Consider the following 18,878-nt stretch of genomic DNA (forward strand, 5'->3'; position numbering starts at 1 on the left):
TCAACAATATGTGAAAGGATTCAACTACTGAAAACTGAAACAAACAAATGGATCAAACATATCAATCCCACTTTTCCAGCCTGTTGAAGGCGTGGTGGAGTGGTAAACACCACCCCCGGCTCTACCAGGGGCTTGAGGTGGTCTCCCACAGCTCTGTTTATGTCATGTTCTGTGGCCTTGCTGTTCCATTTCTTGACTGATATTTAGGGATATTATAGTGAAAAATATATAAACATGTTTCATATAACATATAATAATAAAAGATCCCAGAAATGTTCCATATGTAAAAAAAAAAAAAACTTCTTTCTCTCTAATTTTATGCACACATTTGTTTACATCCCTGTTAGTGAACATTTCTCCTTTGCCAAGATAATCCATCCACCTGACAGGTGTGGCATATCAAGAAGCTGATTTAACAGCATGATTATTACACACTTTTTTGGTTACTACATGATTCCATATGTGTTATTTCATAGTTTTGATGTCTTCACTATTATTCTACAATGTAGAAAATAGTAAAAAAAAAAATATAACAAAAACCCTGGAATGAGTAGGTGTGTCCAAACTTTTGACTGGTACTGTATATCTATGTATTGGTACATGTAGGAGCAGTATAGACCTAGTCTGTTCATTATATACATCTACATGATGTATTGTTACACCATGTAGGAGCAGTATAGACCTAGTCTGTTCATTATATACATCTACGTGATGTATTGTTACACCATGTAGGAGCAGTATAGACCTAGTCTGTTCATTATATACATCTACGTGATGTATTGTTACACCATGTAGGAGCAGTATAGACCTAGTCTGTTCATTATATACATCTACGTGATGTATTGTTACACCATGTAGGAGCAGTATAGACCTAGTCTGTTCATTATATACATCTACGTGATGTATTGTTACACCATGTAGGAGCAGTATAGACCTAGTCTGTTCATTATATACATCTACGTGATGTATTGTTACACCATGTAGGAGCTGTATAGACCTAGTCTGTTCATTATATACATCTACGTGATGTATTGTTACACCATGTAGGAGCAGTATAGACCTAGTCTGTTCATTATATACATCTACGTGATGTATTGTTACACCATGTAGGAGCAGTATAGACCTAGTCTGTTCATTATATACATCTACATGATGTATTGTTACACCATGTAGGAGCAGTATAGACCTAGTATGTTCATTATATACATCTACGTGATGTATTGTTACACCATGTAGGAGCAGTATAGACCTAGTATGTTCATTATATACAGTGGTAAGAAAGAGTATGTGAACCCTTTGGAAATACCTGGATTTCTTAATCTCGGTCACAACAATAGACAAACACAGTCTGCTTAAACTTATAACACACAAACAATTATATGTTTTCGTGTCTTTATTGAACACACTGTGTAAACATTCACAGTGCAGGGTGGAAAAGTATGTGAACCCTTAGATTTAATAACTGATTGACCCTCCTTTGGCAGCAATAACATCAACCAAATGTTTTCTGTACTTGCGGACCAGACCTGCACAACGGTCAGGAGGAATTTTGGACCATTCCTCTTTACAAAACTGTTTCAGTTCAGCAATATTCTTGGGATGTCTGGTGTGAATTGCTCTCTTGAGGTCATGCCACAGCATCTCAATCGGGTTGAGGTCAGGACTCTGACTGGGCCACTCCAGAATGCGTATTTTCTTCTGTTGAAGCCATTCTGTTGATGATTTACTTTTGTATTTGGGGTTGTTGTCCTGTTACATCACCCAACTTCTGTTGAGCTTCAATTGGCGAACAGATAGCCTAACATTCTCCTTCAAAATGTCTTGATAAACTTGGGAATTCATTTTCCTGTTGATGATAGCAAGCTGTCCAGGCCCTGAGGCAGCAAAGCAGCCCCAGACCATGATGCTCCCTCCACCTTACTTTACAGTTGGGATGAGGTTTTGATGTTGGTGTGCTGTGCCTTTTTTTCTCCACACATAATGTTGTGGGTTCCTTCCAAACAACTCAACTGTAGTTTCATCTGTCCACAGAATATTTTGCCAGAAGCGTTGCGGAACATCTAGGTGCACTTTTGCAAACTTCAGACGTGCAGCAATGGTTTTTTTGGACAGCAGTGGCTTCTTCTGTGGTGTCCTCCCATGAACACCATTCTTGTTAAGTGTTTTACGTGTTGTAGAATCGTCAACAGAGATGTTAGCATGTTCCAGAGATTTCTGTAAGTCTTTAGCTGACACTATAGGTTTCTTCTTAACATCATTGAGCATTCTGCGCTGTGCTCTTGCAGTCATCTTTGCAGGATGGTCACTTCAAGGGAGAGTAGCAACAGTGCTGAACTTTTTCCATTTATAGACAATTTGTCTAATCGTGGACTGATGAACATCAAGGCCTTTAGATACTTTTGTAACCCTTTCCAGCTTTATGCAAGTCAACAATTCTTAATCTTAGGTCTTCTGAGATCTCTTTTGTTCGAGGCATGGTTCACATCAGGCAATGCTTCTTGTGAATAGCAAACAAAAACTTTGTGAGTGTTTTTACTAGGGGAAGGCAGCTCTAACAAACATCTCCAATCTCACCTCATTGATTGGAATTCAGGTTAGCTGACTCCTGACTCCAATTAGCTTTTGGAGTAGCCATTAGCCTAGGGGTTCACATACTTTTTCCAACCTACACTGTGAATGTTTAAATGATGTATTCAATATAGACAAGAAAAATAAAATTTGTGTTATTAGTTTAAGCACACAGTGTTTGTCTATTGTTGTGACGTAGATGAAGATCATTTGAGATCAGATGAAATTTGATGACCAATTTATGCAGAAATACAGGTAATTCTAAAGGGTTCACATACTTTTTCTTGCCACTGTACATCTATGTATTGTCGCATGTAGGAGCAGTATAGACCTAGTCTGTTCATTATATACATCTACATGATGTATTGTTACACCATGTAGGAGCAGTATAGAGCTAATCTGTTCATTATATACATCTACATAATGTCTTGTTACACCATGTAGGAGCAGTATAGACCTAGTCTGTTCATTATATACATCTACATGATGTATTGTTACACCATGTAGGAGCAGTATAGACCTAGTCTGTTCATTATATACATCTACATGATGTATTGTTACACCATGTAGGAGCAGTATAGACCTAGTCAGTTCATTATATACATCTACATGATGTCTTGTTACACCATGTAGGAGCAGTATAGACCTAGTCTGTTCATTATATACATCTACATGATGTATTGTTACACCATGTAGGAGCAGTATAGATGTGTATCAGGAAGTGGAAGTCCAACATGTATGTTGGTCTGATGTGTATCAGGAAGTGAATCCAGAAGCAGCACTGGAAGTATTTGTCCAATTATTCTAATCAATTGTTGCTAAGAAACTAACTGTTAAAGCCCCCTGGATTGATGATGAATTGAACAAATGGTATGATTCAATGTAGGCCGTCATTGCAAATAGTAATTTGTCTTTAATTGACTTGCCTAGTTAAATTAAGGTTAACTAAATAAAATACAAATAAATTATGCAAAAGAGGTGGGAAACAAGTCAGTGCTGCTAGCTAATTGGTTAACATACTGTCAATTTAGAAATGTTGTGGCTGAACTTAACAAAAATAACAATAAATTATATTACCAAACCAAGTTAAATGAAATAAAACACAATGGAAAAATACTTTGGAGTACCTTAAATGGTATCATGGGCAGAAAACCCACTTAATCTCCAGCATTCATTAAAGTTGATGGGTCGTTTATAACAAATCTTTGTGATATTGCCAATCATTTCAATGGCTATTTCACTTCAAAAGTGGAAAAACTCACAAGTGAAATGACAACATTGAACAGTGAACCATAATATTTTTGTGTAAAAGATCAAATAGTGAAAGCGAAGGATTGCTGTTTTGAATTTGGTCAAGTTAGCGTGGGAGAGGTGTACAGTGGCTTGCGAAAGTATTCACCCCCCTTGGCATTTTTCCTATTTTGTTGCCTTACAACCTGGAATTAAAATAGATTTTTGGGGGGGTTTGTATCATTTGATTTACACAACATGCCTACCACTTTGAAGATGCAAAATATTTTTTATTGTGAAACAAACAAGAAATAAGACAAAGAAACTGAAAACTTGAGCGTGCATAACTATTCACCCCCCCAAAGTCAATACTTTGTAGAGCCACCTTTTGCAGCAAGTCTCTTGGGGTATGTCTCTATAAGCTTGGCACATCTAGACACTGGGATTTTTGCCCATTCTTCAAGGCAAAACTGCTCTAGCTCCTTCAAGTTGGATGGATTCCGCTGGTGTACACCAATCTTTAAGTCATACCACAGATTCTCAATTGGATTGAGGTCTGGGCTTTGACTAGGCCATTCCAAGACATTTAATTGCTTCCCCCTATACTACTTGAGTGTTGGTTTAGCAGTATGCTTAGGGTCATTGTCCTGCTGGAAGGTGAACCTCTGTCCCAGTCTCAAATCTCTGGAAGACTGAAACAGGTTTCCCTCAAGAATTTCCCTGTATTTAGCACCATCCATCATTCCTTCAATTCTGACCAGTTTCCCAGTCCCTGCCGATGAAAAACATCCCCACAGCATGATGCTGCCACCACCATGCTTCACTGTGGGGATGGTATTCTCGGGGTGATGAGAGGTGTTGGGTTTGTGCCTGACATAGCGTTTTCCTTGATGGCCAAAAAGCTCACTTTTAATCTCATCTGAACAGAGTACCTTTTTCCATATGTTTGGGGAGTCTCCCACATGTCTTTTGGCAAACACCAAACGTGTTTGCTTATTTTTTTCTTTAAGTAATGGCTTTATTCTGGCCACTCTTCCATAAAGCCCAGCTCTGTGAAGTGTACGGCTTAGTGGTCCTATGGACAGATACTCCAATGTTCGCTGTGGAGCTTTGCAGCTCATTCAGGGTTATCTTTGGTCTCTTTGTTGACTCTGATTAATGCCCTCCTTGCCTGGTCTGTGTGTTTTGGTGGGCAGCCCTCTCTTGGCAGGTTTGTTGTGGTGCCATATTCTTTCCATTTTTTAATAATGGATTTAATGGTGCTCCGTGGGATGTTCAACGTTTCGGATATTTGTTTATAACCCAACCCTGATCTGTACTTCTCCAGAACTTTGTCCCTGACCTGTTTGGAGATCTCCTTGGTCTTCATGGTGCCGCTTGTTGGTGGTGCCCTTTGCTTAGTGGTGTTGCAGACTCTGGGGCCTTTCAGAACAGGTGTATATATACTGAGATCGTGTGACAGATCATGTGACACTTAGACTTTATTGAACTAATTATGTGACTTCTAAAGGTAATTGATTGCACCAGATCTTATTTAGGGGCTTCATAGAAAATGGGGTTAATACATATGTACGCACCACTTTTCAGTTTTGAATTCTTTTGCATTTTTTGAAAGAAGTTTTTTTTTCATTTCACTTCACCAACATGAAATCCAAATAAAAATCTATTTAAATTACAGCTTGTAATGCAACAAAATAGGAAAATCACCAAGGGGATGAATACTTTTGCAAGGCACTGTATACGATCAAGATTATCCTATGAACTGGACATTGAAACTGAATATCTTATGTTTCACCGAGTCGTGGCTGAACGACGACACGGATAATATAGAGCTGGCAGGCTTTTCCATGCATGGGCAGGACAGAGAAGTTATGTCTGGTAAGACAAGGGTGGGGGTGTGTGTATATTTGTAAACAACAGCTGGTGCACAAAATCTAATATTAAGGAAGTCTCAAGGTTTTGCTCACCTGAGGTAGAGTATCTCACGATAAGCTGTAGACCACACTATCTACCAAGAGAATTTTCATCTATATTTTTTCGTAGCTGTCTATTTACTACCACAAACCGATGCCGGCACTAAGACCGCGCTCAATGAGCTGTATAAAGTCATAAGCAAACAGGAAAACGCTCATCTAGAGGCGGCGCTCCTAGTGGCCAGGGACTTTAATGCAGGGAAACTTAAATCCATTTGACCTCATTTCTACTATTGTGTTAAATGTACAACCTTTACTCCACAACAGAGACGCGTACAAAGCTCTCCTTCTTCCTCCATTTGGCAAATCTGACCATAATTCTATCCTCATGATTCCTGCTTACAAACAAAAACTAAATCAGGAAGTACCAGTGACCCGGTCAATAAATAAGTGGTCAGATAACACAGATGCTAAGCTACAGGACTGTTTTGCTAGCACAGACTGGAATAAGTTCTGGGATTCTTCTGATGGCATTGAGGAGTACACCACATCAGTCACTGGCTTGATCAATAAGTGCATCGATGACGTCGTCCCCACAGTGACCGTACGTACATACCCCAACCAGAAGCCATGGATTATAGGCAACATCCGCTCTGAGCTAAAGGGTAGAGCTGTTGCTTTCAAGGAGCGGGACTATAACCCGGACAAACCAAACAGGCAAAGCGCAAATACAGGACTAAGACTGAATCGTACTACACTGGCTCCGACACTCAACGGATGTGGCAGGGCTTGCAAACTATTACAGACTACAAAAGGAAGCACAGACGCAAGCTGCACAGTGACACGAGTCTACCGGATGAGCTAAATAACTTCTATGCTCGTTTCGAGGCAATCAACACTGAAGCATGCATGAGAGCATCAGCTGTTCCGGATAACTATGTGATCACGTTCTCCGTAGCTGTTCTCCGTTTAAACAGGTCAACATTCACAAGGCCACAAGGCCAGATGGATTACCAGGACGTGTACTCTGAGCATACGCTGACCAATTGGCATGTGTCTTCACTGACATTTTCAACCCGTCTCTAATACCAACATGTTTCAAGCAGACCACCATAGTTCCTGTGCCCAAGAACAGCAAGGTAACCTGCCTAAACGACAACCGACCCGTAGCACTCACGTCTGTAGCCATGAAGTGCTTTGAAAGCCTGGTCATGGCTCACCATTATGTTGGTTCCATTTTTCTGTGCTCCGTTTTTATACTTAACAAATAAGGAACACTCAAAATGTGCACTTATAAATCATAACTTTAATCAAAATACAGCTGTAGACAGAAGTCAAAGATCAAACATCACACATACAACTGATATCTCTCCTGAGTTCTGCAAAATAGGAAAAGTCCCAAGTTATTTTATTAAGCCCGAAGTCCAGCCCTAGTGATGTCACTGCATACGTCATTACCTTCTACTCATCAGACCAAGCCCATGCATACACAGCAATACAAACTTGCAAGAGAGATACAATAGTTACAGTGTTTCTAAGGGCTCAGCAGTAAATGTCCACTCCCCAAGTTGATTTATAGAGATATGACTGACTAGTCTCTTATCTCTTTTACTCCCCTGCAGGGTTCTGTGTTTATCTTTGAAGTGCTTTCTCACAGACTCCATGCAATAACTCACACATCTCTCAGACCTTTTCTTTATAAGAGGCAGAGACTAGAAAAGAACTGTGAAACAATTTTAAACCTTATAATGCATATATATTGTTAATCGGTAGTCTAGGACCCTATAAATGTAGTGGGGGAGGGGTTTTATAACCCTTCCCCTTCTATCAATACAACATATGCATAATCATTTATTATAATACATCAAACATTTGGTGCAGCCCCGATCATGACCCCAATTTGACCCCATCAATTATCCCAGAAACCCTACACCCACTCCAGTTTGCATACCGCCCCAACAGATCCACAGATGATGCAATCTCTACTGCACTTCACACTGCCCTTTCCCACCTGGACAAAAAGAACACCTACATGAGAATGAGATTCATTGACTACAGCTCAGCGTTCAACACCATAGTAACCTCAAAGCTTATTACTAATCTAAGGACCCTGGGACTAAACACCTCTCTCTGCAACTGGATCCTGGACTTCCTGACGGGCCAACCTCGGGTGGTAAGGGTAGGTAACAATTTGTTTGTTTCAGTTTTCAATTTAACAAAAATGTACTGGATTGGTTGAAAAGAGATACTAAATTTACATACCATTTACATACCATGCAAAATCATGATAGTGGAAGATATACAGAATTTATACTGTTTTTCATACTAAGATCTACTAAGATGGACCAAGATATGTGTTTCTTTTGCAAACATTTGTTCATTCGTTTTGCAAGAGTCTGTTGATTAGTTGGTCATTGTATTATTTTGTTTTGCTATGTTCAAAACAAATCAAGCTTTATTTATACAGCACATTTCAGACATGGCTTCACAGGAAATAACAAATGGAAAACAATGAAAATAAAAACTAATATTTACTACACAACAATGAAAATAATTTAAAAAACTAAAGAATATCAAAAACTGAAAGATTAATGAGCATTCTAAGGAAATGACTGATTAAAATAGTAAGAATAGGACGTAATATCCAACCAAAAATACAAGCTTGTTTTACTACATTGTTAGTAAACAATATAATTGTACCAAAAAATTGTCAGTTGGTTGCATAAATAATTATGATTACTAAATGTTACATGAAATGTAAATATGAAATATCAAAACCAAATGTACACCCCTTTGTTAATATGTATTGGCAATAATTCACTTAATGGTGAGGCATGGAATAATAAAACATGTATCTTTTGTCAGGCTGAATGTTTGAAATATGAGGTGATTTGGGTCATGCTTCTTCAGTAGTGGAATAAAGACAATTAGCACTTGAATGTTGCAAAGAAATACTGGAGTGATGTATTGTCAATAAAAATTGTTCGTATACCCATTTTTTATACTGTGTCCAGTTTTATATTTACTAAAGTTATTTTCAAGTCGTTGAAACAACGACCTGAAAAATACATATTTTCAACTTTTACTTTCAACCAAAACCGAATGTAGATTGGACCTCGGGCATAGTCTTGTCTTTTCAACAACATTTTGCTAGGTGGGATAGCCCAATGTCAAAACAGTTTTAACTTGTCCAAATCAATAACAAATATGCAGAAACGGTTTGTGATATATTGAAAAACTAAACATAAAATGTACTATCTACAAACATGTTCCACAATAGTAATCATATAACTTGTATTTTTTTTAAAACAAGCACCTTATAAACTGCACAAGCACCAACAACATTGTTGTTTTGACAACTGCCAATAAATCACTGATATCGATTAGGGGGGAAATCAGGTTGTACGTGCTGTTGAAACTAACAACTAAAAAAACACATGGAAATGGGAGATATATGTTACCTCACTGGTTAGAGGACAACCTGCAGAAGACAGTCAGCTACATTTTGGAGTGATGCATTTAAATTTAGGGGTCCCCAAACTGAAGAGAAATGAAAGCCATGAAGTGCTTTGAAAGGCTGGTCATGGCTCACATCAACAGCATCCTCCCGGGCACCCTACACCCACTCCAATTCACATACCGCCCCAACAGATCCACAGATGACGCAATCTCAATCACACTCCACACTGCCCTTTCTCACCTGGACAAAAGGAACAACTAGCCTTCCCTGTAGCTCAGTTGGTAGAGCATGGTGTTTGCAACGCCAGGGTTGTGGGTTCGATTCCCACGGGGGGCCAGCAAAAAAATGTATGAAATTGTATGAAATGTATGCATTCACTACTGTAAGTCGCTCTGGATAAGAGCGTCTGCTAAATGACTAAAATGTATGTGAGAATGCTGTTCATTGACTACAGCTCAGCATTTAACACCATAGTGCCCACAAAGCTCATCACTAAGCTAAGGACTCTGGGACTAAACACCTCCCTCTGGATCCTGGACTTCCTGATGGGCCATCCTCAGGTGATAAGAGTAGGGGTGTGTACTTAGTCCCCTCCTGTATTTCCTGTTCACCCACGACTGCATGGCCAAACACGACACCAACATTAAGTTTGCTGACGACACAACAGTGGTAGGCCTGATCAGCGAGATCAGAGAACAGGCAGTGTGGTGCCAGGACAACAACCTCTCCCTCAATGTGAGCAAGACTAAGGAGCTGATCGTGGACTAAAGGAAAAGGTGGGCCGAACAGGCCCCCATTAACATCGACAGGGCTGTAGTGGAGTGGGTCGAGAGTTTCAAGTTCCTTGGTGTCCACATCACCAACAAACTAGAATGGTCCAAACATACCAAGACAGTTGTGAAGAGGGCACGACAAAACCTTTTCCCCCTCATGAGACTGAAAAGATTTGGCATGGGCCCCCAGATTCTCAAAAGGTTCTACAGCTGCACCATCGAGAGCATCACTGCCTGGTATGGCAACTGCTCGGCATCTGACCGTAAGGCGCTACAGAGGGTAGTTTGAACGGCCCAGTACATCACTGGGGCCAAGCTTCCTGCCATCCAGGACCTATATAATAGGTGGTGTCAGAGGAAAGCCCATAAAATTGTCAGAGACTCCAGTCAGCCAAGTTATAGACTGTTGTCTCTGCTACCTCACGGCAAGCGGTACCGGAGTGTCAAGTCTATGACCAAAAGCCTCCTCAACAGCTTCTACCCCCAAGCCATAAGACTGCTGAACAATTCATAAAATCGCCACTGGACAATTTACATTGACCCCCTCTTTTGTACACTGCCGCTACTCATTGTTAGTTACCTATGCATAGTCACTTCGCCCCCAACTACATGTACAGATAACCTCAACTAGCCTGTACCCCCCGCACACTGACTCGGTACCGGTGCCCCCTGTATATAGCCTCGTTATTGTTATTCTTATTGTATTGCTTTTTATTTTAGTCTACTTGGTAAATATTTTCTTCTTGAACGGCACTGTTGGTTAAGGGCTTGTAAGTAAGCATGTCACGGTAAAGTCTACACTTGTTGTATTCGGCGCTTGTGACAAATAAAGTTTGATTTGAACACTTATTTGTCATTCCCACATGGAATATGGAAATAATGTGTACATCACTGGTTAGAGGACAATTTGTAGAAAATAGCTAGCTACATTTTGAAGTGTTCCATTTTGATTCATGTTGGCCAACACTGTAAGTGTACGGAACACTTTTTTATGTTAATCACTTAAATAGTACTCTTTAATTTCAGAGCCTGTATTTTTCCCCTGATGAAGCTCATATCCGTATCATGCTGGAATCAATAGAACGGGGGTCAAACGTTTAGGGTTCTACATTGTGACATCATTAAAATACTCCTTCTACAATTTTTAAACATTCTACATTGTGACATTAAAATACTCCTACAACAATGATAAAACATTCTACATTGTGACATTATTTCACTGATATCATGAAACAACTCCTTCATGTATATATTTTCTGATGTTTAATCAGAGATCTTTTACGAGAGTATCTCTCCCTACATTGATCATAGCTATAAGATTTGATTCTTGTGTGTGTTCTCTGGTGTCTAGTCAGACTGCTATATGTAACAAATCTCCCACATTGATCACAGCTATAAAAGATTTATCTTCAGTGTGTGTTCTCTGATGTACCTTCAGCAAGCTTGAGCGATTAAAACTCTTCCTACATTGATTACAGCCATAAAGTTTCTCTCCAGTGTGAATTCTCTGGTGTAGTTGTAATGTATATAATTTTGAAAAGGTCTTCCCACAGTCGGAGCAGCTAAAAGGTTTCTCCCCTGTGTGTGTTCTCTGGTGTATAGTCATGCGGCTAGATGAAACAAATCTCTTCCCACATTGATCACAGCCAAAAGGTTTCTCCCCTGTGTGTGTTCTCTGATGTATAGTCAGACTGCTAGATGTCACAAATCTCTTCCCACATTGACCACAGCTATAAGGTTTCTCTCCTGTGTGTGTTCTCTGATGTACCTTCAGGCAGCTTGAGTGAGTAAAACTCTTCCCACATTGATCACAGCTATAAGGTTTCTCTCCTGTATGAATTCTCTGATGTATTTTAAGGTTTGCTATAGTGGTGAATCTCTTCCCACAGTCAGAGCAGTGAGCTGTATCGCCTGTGTGAATTCTCTGGTGTACTGTTAGTGAATCTAGTCTTGAGTAACTCTTCCCACAGTCAGAGCAGCAGTGAGAATTCTTCCCTGTGGGTTTCCGCTGGTGTTTCTTGAGGCGTTCTGATGGGGAGAGACTCGTCTCTGCCTCGTCAGCATCATGAGGTTGTTGAGGCTCCCCAGAGGATCCACGATAGTCCCGTCTCTCTCCTGTGTGAACGACAAAGTCAGACAGATGGTTAAAGGCCCACAACAGTCGAAATCCACAGTTTATTTGAGGTAAAAGGTGATGCCCATAAAGTTGTACAACAATTTACATCTGTAATGAATATTTAAATGCATTTACAAACTTATTTGACAATTGTCTTAATATGACAGTCAGTGAACAACAACAGTCATTTTTAGTCTTATTTTTTTCACTTCAGTAGTAACATTGATGATTCTAGGTTAGAATATAGGCCCCTTTCTGTGTTTGTAAAAATTGCCGCACGAGGGTGATGTGCACGCAATTTGGTTGCAGAAACTCGTCCCTGCTAATAGAGAAACCGTTAGTTAAGGATGTAGTAAATCTGCATGGAGCAAAAATGCTAGATTTGCTACTAGCATTCAAGCTAAAAAGTGCTGCATCCAAAATTGGTATTTTGCACCTATCAGAACCAAAAATTATTTTAGCGACTGTTCAAGCAATAATAAAAACAACAATTGTAAGCATTTTGAGAACCCCAAAAAGTGTTTTTGGTTAGAAGTAATAAACCTGGTAAATCTAGACTGTTGAATGGTCCCAGATGGTGAACAGTTTATTTAGTAATAACCTGGTAAATCTAGACTGTTGAATGGTCCCAGATGGTGAACAGTTTATTTAGTAATAACCTGGTAAATCTAGACTGTTGAATGGTCCCAGATGGTGAACAGTTTATTTAGTAATAACCTGGTAAATCTAGGCTGTTGAATGGTCCCAGATGGTGAACAGTTTATTTAGTAATAACCTGGTAAATCTAGACTGTTGAATGGTCCCAGATGGTGAACAGTTTATTTAGTAATAACCTGGTAAATCTAGACTGTTGAATGGTCCCAGATGGTGAACAGTTTATTTAGTAATAACCTGGTAAATCTAGACTGTTGAATGGTCCCAGATGGTGAACAGTTTATTTAGTAATAACCTGGTAAATCTAGGCTGTTGAATGGTCCCAGATGGTGAACAGTTTATTTAGTAATAACCTGGTAAATCTAGACTGTTGAATGGTCCCAGATGGTGAACAGTTTATTTAGTAATAACCTGGTAAATCTAGACTGTTGAATGGTCCCAGATGGTGAACAGTTTATTTAGTAATAACCTGGTAAATCTAGACTGTTGAATGGTCCCAGATGGTGAACAGTTTATTTAGTAATAACCTGGTAAATCTAGACTGTTGAATGGTCCCAGATGGTGAACAGTTTATTTAGAAGTAATAACCTGGTAAATCTAGACTGTTGAATGGTCCCAGATGGTGAACAGTTTATTTAGTAATAACCTGGTAAATCTAGACTGTTGAATGGTCCCAGATGGTGAACAGTTTATTTAGTAATAACCTGGTAAATCTAGGCTGTTGAATGGTCCCAGATGGTGAACAGTTTATTTAGTAATAACCTGGTAAATCTAGACTGTTGAATGGTCCCAGATGGTGAACAGTTTATTTAGTAATAACCTGGTAAATATAGACTGTTGAATGGTCCCAGATGGTGAACAGTTTATTTAGTAATAACCTGGTAAATCTAGGCTGTTGAATGGTCCCAGATGGTGAACAGTTTATTTAGTAATAACCTGGTAAATCTAGACTGTTGAATGGTCCCAGATGGTGAACAGTTTATTTAGTAATAACCTGGTAAATCTAGACTGTTGAATGGTCCCAGATGGTGAACAGTTTATTTAGTAATAACCTGGTAAATCTAGGCTGTTGAATGGTCCCAGATGGTGAACAGTTTATTTAGTAATAACCTGGTAAATCTAGACTGTTGAATGGTCCCAGATGGTGAACAGTTTATTTAGTAATAACCTGGTAAATATAGACTGTTGAATGGTCCCAGATGGTGAACAGTTTATTTAGTAATAACCTGGTAAATCTAGACTGTTGAATGGTCCCAGATGGTGAACAGTTTATTTAGTAATAACCTGGTAAATCTAGACTGTTGAATGGTCCCAGATGGTGAACAGTTTATTTAGTAATAACCTGGTAAATCTAGACTGTTGAATGGTCCCAGATGGTGAACAGTTTATTTAGTAATAACCTGGTAAATCTAGGCTGTTGAATGGTCCCAGAAGGTGAACAGTTTATTTAGTAATAACCTGGTAAATCTAGACTGTTGAATGGTCCCAGATGGTGAACAGTTTATTTACAAGTAATAACCTGGTAAATCTAGACTGTTGAATGGTCCCAGATGGTGAACAGTTTATTTAGTAATAACCTGGTAAATCTAGACTGTTGAATGGTCCCAGATGGTGAACAGTTTATTTAGTAATAACCTGGTAAATCTAGACTGTTGAATGGTCCCAGATGGTGAACAGTTTATTTAGTAATAACCTGGTAAATCTAGACTGTTGAATGGTCCCAGATGGTGAACAGTTTATTTAGTAATAACCTGGTAAATCTAGGCTGTTGAATGGTCCCAGATGGTGAACAGTTTATTTAGTAATAACCTGGTAAATCTAGACTGTTGAATGGTCCCAGATGGTGAACAGTTTATTTACAAGTAATAACCTGGTAAATCTAGACTGTTGAATGGTCCCAGATGGTGAACAGTTTATTTACAAGTAATAACCTGGTAAATCTAGACTGTTGAATGGTCCCAGATGGTGAACAGTTTATTTAGTAATAACCTGGTAAATCTAGACTGTTGAATGGTCCCAGATGGTGAACAGTTTATTTAGTAATAACCTGGTAAATCTAGACTGTTGAATGGTCCCAGATGGTGAACAGTTTATTTAGTAATAACCTGGTAAATCTAGACTGTTGAATGGTCCCAGATGGTGAACAGTTTATTTAGTAATAACCTGGTAAATCTAGACTGCTGAATGGTCTCAGATGGTGAACAGTTTATTTCCAAGTAATAACCTGGTAAATCTAGGCTGTTGAATGGTCTCAGATGGTGAACAGTTTATTTAGTAATAACCTGGTAAATCTAGACTGTTGAATGGTCCCAGATGGTGAACAGTTTATTTAGTAATAACCTGGTAAATCTAGACTGTTGAATGGTCCCAGATGGTGAACAGTTTATTTAGTAATAACCTGGTAAATCTAGACTGTTGAATGGTCCCAGATGGTGAATATCAGTTGTTTTTCCCCCACGGTGGCCGTTGTACTTGTTTATGACGTGACTCTGAGTCATCAGGGTAACATGGGCTACATGGGGTGTTTTGGTTTCACTCTGGGTTGAGTAGACAAACAGAGAGGGGACAAAGACTCTCCTATTTCAGTGGCTGATAATACAGGGGGCGATCCAGGATTGGTCCATTTTAGTTTTAAACTAATACTATACTGTATATGAGTCTTTCTATTAATAAAGAGGACAATGTGGGACATTGGGATCACATTTCTAAATGACTGGAAACAAAAACACATTTCATGCAGTTCCACATGTGAACTTACAGGGACAGAAGACTTTATACACTGAGTGTACAAAACATTAGGAACACCTGCTCTTTCCATGACAGACTGACCAGGTGAAAGATATGATCCTTATTGATGTAACTTGTTAAATCCAGTCCAATCAGTGTAGATGAAGGGGGGGAGACAGGTTAACCCGCTAGAGTTGATGTCTGCACCGCCACTGAAATCTAATTAGCATAATACTAAAATCACCATAAAAATGTGTTTAAGCTGCGGTGATGTTTGTCAGACAGTGAGACATCCTGAAAATCTTCTCATGAAAACATCTGAACAGTTTTGGGCTACACACTAATATGATCTGAGGAAAGGGAGGGAATTAATGGTAAATGTAGAACTGGTGATATATATATATATATATATATATTATAGGGGAACTGATAGACACTAACAATCAAAAGGGCAAACAATTCACACCATGAAGTTAGGAAACAATGAATGAGCACTAATTGGTGGGAGACAGAGCGATTGTGTGTCTGACCAGCTCACATTAAACGACCGTCGGTGACGGCTGAACACCCCAAGCAGGCAACAACATGGGGATTTTGTCTCCGATCTCAAAAACTTGAATAAGACAGCTAAATCAGGGCCAAAATAATGTAGCGTACACGCCACTTCATCTACTGTGCCATCCCCGCAGCCTCCACAATGGATTAGTCCACTGAGACAAGAACGAATCAGACAAGTGTCTCTTGTGCCATAAAACATGTATATAATTTGTGACTGCTCAACTAAAAACATGTTGGTTGACCAACAGCCTGTCGACCAAACAATCGACTAAATGGGGTCAGGCATTATAGCAATTGATTCCTGAAGAATATAACTTATTAATGTCTCAAATGTTTCAACTGTATTACCCCCATCAGAAACCAAAACATGAGCTTGTATAATGCCACTGTTTGTAAACTAACACTGTATAGCCTCAATCTGGATAAACTATCATTATGACATCATGGATGAATTCTACAATATACTATATAGCCTAGAAACCTGGTTAAACTATCATTATGACATCATGGATGAATTCTAGAAAATACTATATAGCCTAGAAACCTGGTTAAACTATCATTATGACATCATGGATGAATTCTAGAATATACTATATATCCTAGAAACCTGGTTAAACTATCATTATGACATCATGGATGGCCAGTCCTTGTATTCAGAGTGTGGTGAATTCAGGGGGTATCCCTGAGCTGAACTCAAACCTGGGTCCAGAGACTGTCAAGCCAACACCTTATAACTGTTATGCCAAGATGTCTGAAGTTCTTGACAAGGTCGCTAGGTTTGGGGTTAAGGTTGCTACAATAGTTTTCTCTATGAATGTGAGAGTGGTTACATTTCTCCAGCCCCCATTCCTCAGCTGTTTACCAAACCAAGTCTCAGGGTTAGCATTTTGTTACTTTTTTAAAAACTAAGTTGTCCCTTTAAAAAAGCCACACATTTATTATTCAATCTGCAGTTGAAACAATAACAAAGCTGTCATTCCACCACTGTTTTGGTAATAAGATGTATATTTTTTATTTGATTTAATTAGGCAAGTCAGTTCTTATTTACAATGGCGGCCTACACCGGCCAAGCCCGGACGATGCTGGGCCAATTGTGCGCCGCCCTATGGGACTCCCAACCACAGCCAGTTGTGATATGCCTGGATTCAAACCAGGGTGTCTGTAGTGATGCCTCTAGCACTGTGATGCAATGCCTTAGACCGCTGCGCCTCTAGGGGGCTGGAGAAATGTAACTATGCTCAAATTCATAGACAGACCTATGGATGCAAGGACTGACCATCCATGATATCAACATTATAGTTTTAACATGTTGAGGCTACAGTGTTGGTTTACATTGTTTATAAACATTGGAGTAAAAAAAGCTTATTTGGGGTTCTGTTGTGGTACAACAGTTGAACTAAGCTCATGAGGCATGTGTTATATTCTTCAAGAATCAATGGCTACAAATAAACTATTTAAAAGTCCAAATATGAATGTAGCAATGGCATATTTCCCCTTTAACACCACACATCAGTTCAACAACTTCAGAGTTTGTGCCTCTGTTTTTAAGACAGTACTTACTAGTGTTAATCAGGGCCCGGTTTTTCAAAACCATCTTACAGCTAAGTTCATCATTGGATGCCTTAAGTTGCCTTTGGGAAACCGGGCCCAGATATCCAGTTTCCTCCTCTTCTTCCTCCTCCTTTCTCGACGTGACAGTCATCTCCCCCTCCTCCTCTTTCACTCCAAAAACTGCATCCTCCTCTTCTTTTACTGTAACATCCTCGTCTTTCACTCTGAACGCGGCTTCCTCTTCTTTCTCGGTAACAGCCTCACCGTCTACTTCTTGTTTTACTGTAACAGCCTTCTCTTCCTCCTCCTCTTTAACGATAACTTCTTTCTCCGTCCAGCAGACCTCCTCTTCTTTAGCAGGAGGAGAGTAGCTTAGTGAGCTCATGGTCGGGGATGTTAGCTAGCTAGGCTAATGCTAACTTAACCAGCACGCTAGTTGACTAATAACAACAACACCGTAAATAAGAAATTAAATCGGATAACTAAGTAGACGACAGGAGTGTGTTTAAAACACAGTTACTAATATACACGAAAGCGTCTAAAGAGCTTTCTTGGTTCGACTATTTTGTGTAGCAAGATACCGAGGTGGCTGACGAACTGTTGTTGCTGTTGAAAGAAGCGTTCCGTCCACTACATTATACGTCACACCAACAGCATCGCCTTAGATTCCCAGAACGCCATCTGCTGACTGGAGTGGGTAAAATATCACAGTAAAATATTGTTGTAGCGCCCTCCGGTAACCAGGAGCACAACCGTTCCTTGGTTTTAACTGGCGGCTTTATTCTGTAGTTTAGTCAGAATTATCACCTTCCGTGAGAACTATAAAGTAAATGAAAATACAGTTTAAGCACACTCTTACACCTTCTTGTCTTATGAGTGACTTATTAGCTTGGTATAACTCTGAAGTGCTTACATACATAAACAGTTTAGCCGGAGCTATAACAGTATCAGATTCAACACACGAATAAAGGAAAAATACCTAATTGGCTGCTTATTACAGAAGGGAGGAAATCAAACCTCACACTTATTATTCCTGGCATGAATTCACGCTTCATCCTAACATACACATATCAACCTTTACAAACTACACCCGGTAACATGAAAACGTAGCTAACACCGCGCGGGAATGCCTTCACCCCCAAAGGTGTGTTGCTACGATAATGATCCCAGTTACAACAGTTATTAGCCACGTAGTTCCACTTGTCTTATCATTTCACCCGCATAGCGAACACGTAAACAATTCAAACAAAAAACAACGACATAGATTTACTGATTAATTGTCAGTTACAATTGTTATGATGACTATAACATTTGTTGCTACCTTAAAT

At 39.4% G+C, this 18,878-nt stretch overlaps 1 protein-coding gene across 1 annotated transcript; it reads right to left on the reverse strand.

The window, feature by feature from the left end:
- Positions 1-6,997: 6,997 nt before the first annotated feature.
- LOC106595716 (uncharacterized) lies at positions 6,998-18,677 on the reverse strand. The gene is made up of 2 exons (XM_045711507.2): positions 17,560-18,677; positions 6,998-12,059 (listed from the first exon to the last, which is right to left on the reverse strand). The coding sequence occupies exons 1-2, from the start codon at positions 17,933-17,935 to the stop codon at positions 11,296-11,298; spliced, it is 1,140 nt and encodes a 379-aa protein (XP_045567463.2). The 5' UTR covers positions 17,936-18,677; the 3' UTR covers positions 6,998-11,295.
- Positions 18,678-18,878: the final 201 nt, after the last annotated feature.

This window comes from Salmo salar, chromosome 02 (genome assembly GCF_965601325.2).
Source record: "Salmo salar chromosome 02, fSalSal1, whole genome shotgun sequence".
NCBI lineage: Eukaryota > Metazoa > Chordata > Actinopteri > Salmoniformes > Salmonidae > Salmo > Salmo salar.